Genomic DNA, 11048 nt, shown 5'->3' with positions numbered 1-11048 from the left:
GGTGATTAATGGGCTCAAGTTGGGCTTGCATACACATATATTGGGCCAAATATTCTGTGCCTCTGTGGTTTCGCTCTTTCTTTTTCTTGTTTGGTTTGGATTTTGCTCTTTCTCTCAAGTTGGACTGTTTCGTCGATACCAACTCATTTAGTCCGTTAAAGCATGTTTCGGGAGTCTTGTATTATGCAACAATTTATTGGCTAATAATAAATTTTTAAATTAAATTTAAATTTGTAATAAATTAATTATTGATATGCCAAACTAAAAAGATACAATAAAAAAACATAAAAAAAGTTTTAAAAAGATGAAATAATAGAATTGTTCATGTCTTGGCCTAATATTATAGCACAGGTCTAAGTAAGTTAAAAAGGTTCAATTTAAAGGTTGGCCTTTACTACCTACCCAACCTCTTTAAAGGAGGTCGGATTCGACATAAGCTCCTCCCCAAAGAGGACGGGTTCGATATAAGCTGGCAGATAACGCTTATGCAAATAAGTAACTGCCCCCTAAAATCTCTCATCCACTTATAGAAAATATATATCAACAACCCTAAGATAAAGAGACGGTTATCCACCTTCAGAAGTGGAACTACTCCAACGATGGTTATTGAATCATCACCTATAAATACACTGACACACTCAGGTAAACCTAAATTCCAATACTTTAAACCTGCTTAATTCCTTGCAAACTTTGGACCATCGAAGTTGGCCTCCCCAGCAGTGGAAGAACCAGTCTCCGAGGTCTTCCGCTTCTTCTTTTCAGGCTCGGCGGAGGGCTGAACGGGTGGGGCAGGAGCAGGAGGAGGAAGAGAAGAAGTATTAATAGGGTTTACCAGGATATGGCGAGAGGAGGAGTGCCAGAAGCTCCGACATTCGCAGCATCAGCTTAGGCACGAGCCTTCCTCTTCGCCTCTTGCACCTTTTGATAAGCAGCACTCGATCCACTCTTCACCATTTCTGGAAGGAAGATAAAAAAAATAATTAATCTACAAGCCAGATAAATGCTAGTCTGAAGATACCACAAATGGCGACAAAATAAACCAAAAAAGCTACCTAGCTCGGTATGGACGAAACTCGAAGGACCAATGAGGAATTTCTTAGTATTCAGATTTGGAGCTCTCCCCCATACCTTTCGGAAAAACTCAATAACGGCCTCCTCCACCTCATCCAAGTCATCTAGGCCATATTTATCTACGGGGGAGGCCTCCGACCAGTACAGAAAAAATCGGGGCTCGTTATTCTCATTTAAGAAAAAGGGATGATGGCCCTCTACAGCTTGGACCTTGAAGAAAAAGTTTTTGAAGTCATGAAATGACTCATCAAAGATGGAAAAAATTTTTCGACCTTGAATAGCCCGAAAAGACACCCATTGATGTGTGTCTTGCTTACTAAAAAGTCGAGTAAGGTGGAAGAGATAGAAAAAGATTTTTAAGAAAGTCGGAAAGTCAAGCTCTTGGCTGACAAGTTGGTAGATCCTCATTAAACCCCAAGAATTGGGATGAAGCTGGGTACGGACAACTCGGCGGTGGGATAAAACGTCCATTTCAAAATCAGAAAAGGGAAAGGAACCCCCCAAACGGGTGAAAAGGCAGTCGTACATGAAAAAAAAATGAGAATCAGAATCAGCAACCCTCCCACAGCAAACCCGGTCCTCAGGATCCGAGGCCACTAATTCATACTTGGGCTCGTCAACCTCAAGACTACAAATCCTATGATGGGTACGAAGCTCGGTTATGAAGTTAGTATCCACTAAAGGTTTCTCATTAAGTACAGAATCATCTACCCATCTCAAGAGGGTCTCAGGGATACGAGAAGACATTTTTTCAGCAATAAGGGAGTGTATATAAAATCAATAAAACCTACAAAGAAAAATAAAATCATCAAAAACAGGGCTCCCAAAGACAAGACAGTTTCTTCCGAAAGCAAATAAGAAAAAGAATCACCAGGCGGCAACAGAAACGATTTCTACTGAACATGCAAAAATCCTAAAGTCTCGCATAGCAAATAAAGGAGCGGTAAGGGCATGAAATTTTCCTCAAACACACAAGCGCACCAAGTAGGAATAAAGAAAGAACTACACAAATGACAGAGGAAGATGAAGAAGAACCAACCTTCTTTGTAGGATCAAAAGAGAAGCAGTCACGGCGAAAGAAAACGGCAATGCACCCGCGAACGAAAGGCCAAAGAAAGTTTTTGAGCAAAGAAGTAAGATAGTAGGGAGAAAACTTCAAAGAGGAGATGAAAGGAAACAAAAAAAGAAGAGGAAAAAGTATTTATAACAGACCAGGGGCATAACAGTAAAACGACGCGGTCATTAAAGAAACACGCCGTTACCAATATAACTGCCCCCACGTGTAAATACAGAATCCCAAACAGACACGACGTTTGATTAGACGCAACGGTTGAGGAATTCAAAATCACGTCGGTTTTAAACTAAAATCACGTCGTTTTCCAATTTAAATAAACCCGAGTTTAATCAAATACTTGAATCCAACTCATGACTAAGAGATTGGACTCGAGTAGGGGCACTGTTCATCTCCTGGCCCAATATTATGGCACATGCCCAAGTAAGCTAAAAATGCCCAATCCAAAGGTTGGCCTTTACCACCTATCCGACCTCTTCAAAGGAGGTCGGGTTCGACATAGGCTCCTCCGCAAAGAGGACGGGTTCGACATGAGCTGGCAGATAACGCTTATACAAATAAGTAACTGCCCCCTAAAATCTCTCATCCACTTCTAGAAGAGATATCTCAACAACTCTAAAATAAAGAGACGGTTATCCACCTTCAGAAGTGGAACTACTCCAACGGTGGTTATTGGATCATCACCTATAAATACATTGACACACTCAGATAAACCTAAGTTCCAATACTCTAAACCTGCTTAACTCCTTGCTGACTTAGGCATCGGAGTGTTATTGCAGGTATCACCCCCCATTCCTTCAAACACACAACTCGGACGGTGGCTCCCGAACGCGAATAAGTCGGAGACCACCTTCCTCTAACGTTTGGGCCAATCATTCAAGCCCAATCTACCTATTTTAGGTTACCTACATAACAAAAATGATAAAATAAAAATCACTATTAAATTTATAATTTTTATTATATATAAAATTTTTATTTTAATTTATGAGTGTTTAAACACTTAATTTTTTTTATTTTCTAGTTTCTAACCAGTCAAATACACAAGGTAAATTAATGTGAAAAAATAACTATTTTTCATTAATAAATATAAGAATTACACTTAACAATTTTTATTTCCTCTCCTTACTTGAATGATGAAAAATAACTTTGATGGATTTATTAAGAAATTGGCTTCTTGTAGGGGGGTTGGTGCATGATTATGGAGGTTTGTTTAATGTTTTATGGTAACATGGTCTTTGAATCAAAGGACTTGCTCAATAACATTAGTAGAATTATATGAAATGCTTTTTTGGTCATTATGAATATGTGAATCACTTATTAGTTTTAAAATTATTATAGAGTTGAATCCATGTGTGCTTAAATTGAACTGCCGATATAAAATATCATATTTCCATGAACAATTGAACATTCTTCGCTGGTTTAGTTAGCAGAAGAACTGCATAAGTTGAGAATTTCAGCTGTCATTTGTCAAGTATGTTCTTAGGCGACAAGATTTGGCTTTACACGATTGCAAGGGATATAAGTATATAACAATGTAACTTTCTTTTCTTCCCCTTTTTTGACCTATGGGCTGATAACTAAAATTACAAAACAAGAATAAGAATTGAACGTAGAATTACAATGTATGTTGTAATCTTTTAACAAACTGAAATTTAAAACGGTTGAAACTGAAACCCTATTTGCAAATACTTTTCCTTTTTTTACATATTCAAATTACTTGACACCAGCTGAAGTTACAATTTATGAACTTCTAAAAAAGTTCTTAGCCCATACTGTTTTTTTCTTTGGTAACTTAGCCCATCCAGTCTTAAAGTCTTCACATGATTCACCTAGTCTAAATATTTTTTTTTTAAACAAACGAGCTCAACACAATAAAATAAAGCGATAAGAAGAATTAAACACAAAAAAAAAAATCAAAGTGTTAACCGAAAAAAAAAATCAAAGTAAAATAAATTTTATCTCTAATAATATTATCTCTTATATTACCATCAACAACAAAAAAGATCCACACTACTCCATATTTTATAACTGACTATATGTGAAAATTGTTTTCAACACCTACTTCCTTTTTATGAACTTCTCAAGAAATTCTTAACCCATACCGTTTTATTATAAAGTCTTTATAACCCCATGATTCACCTATCTTATGCTCTAAATATCCATCAAAGTATAATAAGAATCTTCTCCTGTATAAATATAATATAAATTAAAGAAAAAAGGAGAAAATAAAAGGACAGCTCGGAATGAGGTGGTACAATTTAAACGGACCAGCAAAAAGTAGGAGGCTAGGGTAAAGTTGAAATGACAAATTCATCCCCCATTTTCGAACCGAAATATCAAAGCCCACTTTTGTCACAGCTCACCCCACACCAACCAAATCAAAACCCCATTCCGTTGCCATCGCCCATCATTATTACCCCGCAGGGATATTCGCGTCATTTCACCACAGACTAGTAGTGTCGGTTACACCTCCTCAGCCCCTTAAGTTTAAACTAAACTATTCCCCCGAATATTATCATTTTCCAGGTGCGCCATTTGGCGGGTACGCACCCAAAAAAAAAAAAAAAAGAAAAAAGAAAAAAGAAAAAAGAAAAAAAAGGAAAAAATGGAGCTGGAAAAAAGCCTACACCAGACCGTACAGTCCTAGAGAGAGAGAAAGAGAAAGCACACGAAACACACGCTCCGTTACAGTCTTAGAGAGAAACAAAACCCATCTCTGTCCATCTCAGTCTCTCTCTCTTTCTTTTTCGGATTCGCGACGCAAACCCCAGCGGCTAAGAGAGCGGACGTATCCGATCTTCTTCCTTCCCTCTTCCTTCCAGAACATTCTAGAACCCTCCACGATCCCCGTTCTCTGTAAAGCACACAGCAATAACACACGTCCCTATCTCTCTCAGACTCTCACTTGTTACACTCTAAACTTGTACATAAGCTTCTCCCTAAAAAACAAAAAGCAGAAAGAAACAAAACCTGGCTTCCATGGAGCTTTACGGTCGCAACCCGGGGAGGAACGGGTCGAACCCGGGGAATCAGCCCGAATGGCGCTCGCCGGGCCCCGATACTGGCCTCGAAGGTTTTCCCCTTTTCAACTCTTGGTTTCGCTTCGGGTCGAATTTTTACTCCTTTTTGTCGGTTTTGTTAGGGTTTTGTTAATGTGGGAGTTAGGGTTTGGGGGATATGGCTGATTTTGTGGTTTGGATGCAGAATCAATGTGGCAGTTGACTCTGGCTAGCAGCGAATCGTACCCGGAGCGACCCAGTGCTCCGAATTGCGTGTATTACATGCGAACTGGGTACTGCGGATATGGTGCAAGGTGCCGTTACAATCACCCTCGTGACCGTGCTGCGGTAACATCTTCATTGTGAATCTAAATGATGTCTGCATTAGGTTGGATTGAAGTGTCGCACTCCTATCTGCATTAGTTCTGTGGTTCTCCATAGTGCTTTCTTTTTCTTTTTAAGTTATAGCTGAGTTTGGGACTTAGGATTGTGTGCTAAAGGGTTAATGTGCTGTTATTAACTTAACATTGTGATTCTATTTTCTTTTGTGGTAGGTTCCCTTTTTTTTTAATGAACTATTTTTCTCCTTTTTGTAATTTTAAATGTTAGTTGTGATTTTTAGAGTAGGAATGATGTTTGGATTTGGAATTATTCAATGCGGACTGAATGCAGTTCAGGTGGAGCAAATTTGTTTCCTGTTGCATAAGTACCACAAGATCAATCTAGATAACTAATATTTAATTTCGTCTAATCTTAGTAAGAATCATATGGTTGCACAAGTGTATAAATATGTATTAAATCAGTTACTGCTCAGGTTGCTGCGGCTGTAAGAGCAACAGGGGAGTACCCGGAAAGAGCAGGGGAACCTCCATGTCAGGTATATATATTTTTTTTCATTTTACTTGCAATGTGAATCATGAAGACCTGAACTTTCTTGTTTTTACATTTCTGTTGTCCCAGCCTCTGATGGGATCCTTACATTATTATCTTTGTAATAATCATCCGCTTGTTATGTTGATTATGTGTCTCTTCTGGTGAGCAGTATTATCTAAAAACTGGAACATGTAAATTTGGTGCATCCTGTAAATTTCACCATCCAAAACATGGAGGTGGATCTTTGAGCCAAGCACCGCTAAATATTTATGGATACCCATTACGGCCGGTTTGAGTCTTATCCCTTTTCTTTTCTTTCATTTAACTGATAGCAAATTATGCAATGGCTAAACCATACCTGTCACTTTTATTTCCACAATAGGGTGAGAAAGAATGCTCCTATTATTTGAAAACGGGGCAGTGCAAATTTGGTGTGACTTGTAAATTCCATCATCCTGCTGCTGGCACATCATTGCCGGCTTCTGCACCTCAATTTTATCAACAGGTGCAATCTCCTACGGTTCCTCTGCCTGACCAATACGGGGGAGCATCCACAAGCTTGAGAGTGGCTAGGCCTCCTATGTTGGCTGGTTCGTACGTTCAAGGGGCTTATGGTCCTGTACTTCTTTCTCCAGGAGTTGTTCCATTTCCTGGATGGAGTCCTTATTCGGTGAGATAAAAATACTCTGTGTTAGAAAGTTATTTATTTTGACTTTTCTTGAGTAGTTACTTAATGGTGGTGCCATTAAATTGGAGCAGGCACCTGTTAGTCCTGTGTTATCTCCTGGTGCTCAACCTGCTGTTGGGGCTACTTCTCTATATGGAGTGACCCAATTGTCTTCATCAACATCAGCTTTTGCTAGGCCATATACTCCACTGCCCTCTTCTATTGGCCCCTCAGGCAGTGGTCAGAAGGAGGAAGTTTTTCCTGAACGTCCTGGCCAACCTGAATGCCAATACTATCTTAAAACAGGGGACTGTAAATTTGGATCGGCTTGTCGATATGATCATCCACGGGATAGGGGTGTGACACGACCACTCCTCAGCCCCATTGGTCTTCCTCTTCGTCCGGTAAGTACAGTTACTCATTTGATTTGACTATTTTGTTTAATTTATCGCCTCAAATTTGTCCATCTCATGTTATATGGTAATAATGTATTTTCAAGTTATAGCTTATGATGTTCTATTTGTTTTTTTTATTTAAATTTAAAATTAGTTGTTCATATCTTAGCTACCTTTTTTTTTGGCACCTGTGGCAATTTCACAGTTGTAGGCCTCAATGACTTATTTGCTTAATCTACTCTTTTGCCTGGAATGAACTGAAGACTTGGAGCCAAGTGTTTTCTGAGTCATCTGATTAGATATAAATTCTGTAGATCTTGGCTCAATTATATTGCATTAAACATGCGGATTTGTACTTATTGTGGTTCTCTGATGTTTTGCTTCCTTCAACATTTGTTGATTTTTCTTCAGGATATTTCGCGACATAATTGAATCTATGTATTGTACGCTGATCATGAAATTTAAGGGATTTATTTCTTCTCCTTTTTGAACTATAGTTTCCCATATAAGAGGGTGAAACATGCATATGGCTTGGAGAACTTTATGAAGTATTTACTTTTTATTTTTACTTGGGGCATGTATCTTGGCAGTTTGTTTGAGACAAATAAAATACATGCCTGGGGCAAAGCTACATTGACATCTAGTGTCTGTATGCAAAACGCATGACCCCCTATATTTTTAGCTATTCGATAAAGCGAAGATGTTAATTAAAGATGTGTGTTTTCCTTCTCTCGCTATATCAGCTGATATTGTCATGTTAAAAAACCACTTCTCTGATTCTGGACAGCATTGACGTATGCTGAATTCCTGTTTTGACCATTTACTTGTGTCAGACCACAGTTTTTTGTTGTGTTATGCATATCTGCGCAATGAACCCATGTTTGCAAATGACTTTTTGAAACATCTTTATGTACTTGTATGTCGAGCTGATAAATATTCCAACTTAGGCTATGACACCGGGACTTATTGATTATTCTGAGAAGAAACTTATATTAATAGGATTCGGAATAAGAAGTCTCTGAGGGTATCGAGTACCCATGTGTGGCATTTAAGTCATAACCCTGATGTCAGTTGCACAAGGTCAAACTTGATAGTGATAGGAATCAAAAGTAACTGTCATAGTGCTATCAATGATGAATAAAGAAGATGCTATCATTTTTGTAATTCCCTGCTTATATTGGCTTCTCAAGATATCTTTTTAGCTGTAGTATTACTGGTGTTCAGGGATAGGAATCTGATTGAATGAGTTAATATAATTCTGCTATTTTTGGTTTTCTGATAACTATATAGGTAGGTATCATCTTTTGATGTAGGACTTCTTTTTGTTCATTTATTCCTTTGTTTTAATTTTTGATTGTTGACATAAGTGAATCCTTTGTTGATTACTGTATTAGACAGTATTAGTATGACGAGTTCTTTAGAGGACATGCTGTTTTTGCTTCATACTTGTTTCCTTTCTCATTATAACCATAAACCATTCAAATCAATAATACTCTCTCTCTCTCTCTCTCTCAAAAGAAGGTTACTTAATAGTTCTTATTGATACCTCTTAAGTGCATTGGATTTGTTCTCACTTAGGTAGTCTTACATAGTTTGAGATTACTAGTAAAAAGCATATCTAATTCTGCCTGTTCCTTTTAATCCTGTTGCAGATGTTTTAATAATTTGAGTTACTTGTTTCTGCATGATAATGCAGTGCAGCATTATAATTGATGCCCTTTCGTTGGAAGTTTTTCTTAATCAATTCCTTTTCTAGAAAACAGGGGGTTCAACCTTGTGCATTTTATTTGCAAAACGGGCATTGCAAGTTTGGCTCCACATGCAAATTTGACCATCCTTTCGGGCCTGTGAGATATAGTCCATCAACATCTTCCCTGACTGATGCACCAGTAACTCCATACCCCGTTGGGTCTTTGCTGTCTACCCTGGCTCCTTCCTTAACATCCTCAGAGCTTCGGCCTGAATTGATGTCGGGGTCCAAAATGGAATCCTCCTTTTCAACCAGAATGCCTTCTTCTGGAAATAGTCCCACTACCTCTGTCAGTTTAATCTTTTCACAAGGTGGAACTGTCTCACTATCTGATGTGCAACTCTCAACTCAGAGTTCTGCCCCTCTAAGCACTAGCCGAAGCACCAGATAGGAAAACGATGAAATACGTTTAGCAGGCTAATTAATTATACCAATGGAAGAAAAAGGTTTTTCCTCATTAGCATTGAATGTTGTTTCATTAGCCTCTATTGCTTCTGTCTATAGTCTCATTGAATATCTAGTTCAAACTACTCCAAGTTCCTTCCAGTGTTTATAATTCACCAGCGTAGGCCATTCGAATTATGTTCATATATTATCTAATTATAATATTATTATGTGGAATAAGCTTCAATAGAAAACTTGATATGGTGTTTTCTTTAATGGTCTCATGGGATAATGGTTTTGGTATGTGTACATTTTACTGAGGCATTCCAGATACTACCCTACACTGCTGCAAAATGGCGGTTCCAGTTACCTTCCTCGCTCGAGAAGGGAGAGCGACTGTTGCTTTTAGTATTTTTCTGGGAACACAGGGTAACCCTATGGCTATGGGGGCCTTTAAAATTAGTGAAGGGTATTTAATATTTATTCTTAGACCAGTAAATGTGTTGTAATTCTAATTTGTTAATTAATTTGAAGGTGTTGATTTTAGTTCTTTCTCCCTTTTTCCCCTTATGAAATTTTTAAAAATTTATATATATTTAGACTTATGATATCATTATCATATTAATTTAGCTGATAAATATTTAATTATATTGATTTTTCTTTAGTTAATAGATGCTTTTATTAACTATATAAATTAAATATTTTTTGGGTTGGGTTAGTTAGGGTTAAGAGATTGTAATACCCACACAACCCAACCCACTAATTAAATGAATGGGTTGCGTTGGAAAATCTTCAATCCATTCAACTCGGTCCACGGACAACCGTAGTCGAAACTAATATTTTAAAGCGAAATCAATATTTTGTAGCTCATGATTAGATAAAATGACACTTTCTAATTAGATATGTTAATTTTCACTTGTCTTTTAAGTTCCAACGGAATTCCAACCCCCCTCCCTCTTTTTTCTATTAGTAATTAGTTGATTGTTCTTTTAAAAAAGAAGTATACCAATAAATGAGGAATCAAACAGAAAGTACCTGTTGTAAATATTTAATCCTGTCTTACCATTTGACTCTAAATAAAGCTGCTCTTAGTTCATAGATAATAAGTTGAAGATTTACAATGTTACTGTAAAGTTTGTAACATAAATAGGAGTTAGGACCACCTGCCAGGTGTTCATATATATAATCATATTTCTTGGATGGAATGGCAATTGTTGGCTGTAAAGCCTGAAATGTTGATAAATAAATTGGTGACACACTCTAGAGCATAGAGTAAAAAATTTAACTAGCGCAACATAATATGCGACGAATCATTTTTACATACCTAAATTTTTCTTTTCCGCACCAATATTTATGTATTTATCAGGTTTTGACTATTGATGTGATATTCATCTAAATTCTTATTAAACGCTATAACTTAATTGAGTTGGATGTACATAAATATTCAATTTTTACGTGTTCAAATATTAAGAATTCCAAGTCCACAACCATAGAAAATAGAAAGAGTTCAATTAATAAGTTGGTTTTTTCCAATCAATATCAGTTAATTTTTTATCATATATTTTAAATTTTAAATTCTCCAAAAAATAAAAATTATTACAATAAAATTTGATAATATTAACTAATTAAAATCTGATTCTCTATTATTATTCAAATAAAAATATATCTATAGTTTGGTATCAAATTATGATATGATTACCTAAGCGGACTATTCGGCCATTCAACAAAAGAAATTGATGGCCTCATGATGACCACCAGATCGATGCAGTGTGAGACCATGATTCATCTAGCAGTTGTCACATTATTAGTAATTGTGATAGCTACACTATCATGAGTT

The 11048-nt window shown here is 37.0% G+C and overlaps 1 protein-coding gene across 1 annotated transcript; it reads left to right on the top strand.

Annotated features, from left to right (window-relative positions):
* The first annotated feature begins 4657 nt into the window (after window positions 1-4657).
* LOC107645605 (Zinc finger C-x8-C-x5-C-x3-H type family protein) lies at window positions 4658-9761 on the top strand. The gene is made up of 7 exons (XM_016349672.3): window positions 4658-5216; window positions 5348-5490; window positions 5957-6019; window positions 6185-6304; window positions 6398-6685; window positions 6775-7086; window positions 8841-9761. The coding sequence occupies exons 1-7, from the start codon at window positions 5123-5125 to the stop codon at window positions 9216-9218; spliced, it is 1398 nt and encodes a 465-aa protein (XP_016205158.1). The 5' UTR covers window positions 4658-5122; the 3' UTR covers window positions 9219-9761.
* The last annotated feature ends 1287 nt before the right edge of the window (window positions 9762-11048 follow it).

The sequence above is a fragment of the Arachis ipaensis genome, chromosome B6, assembly GCF_059453495.1.
Source record: "Arachis ipaensis isolate K30076 ecotype BB chromosome B6, ASM5945349v1, whole genome shotgun sequence".
Lineage (NCBI taxonomy): Eukaryota > Viridiplantae > Streptophyta > Magnoliopsida > Fabales > Fabaceae > Arachis > Arachis ipaensis.
Note: the sequence above shows the minus strand (reverse complement) of the source record. Positions and strands in the feature narration are given on the sequence as shown.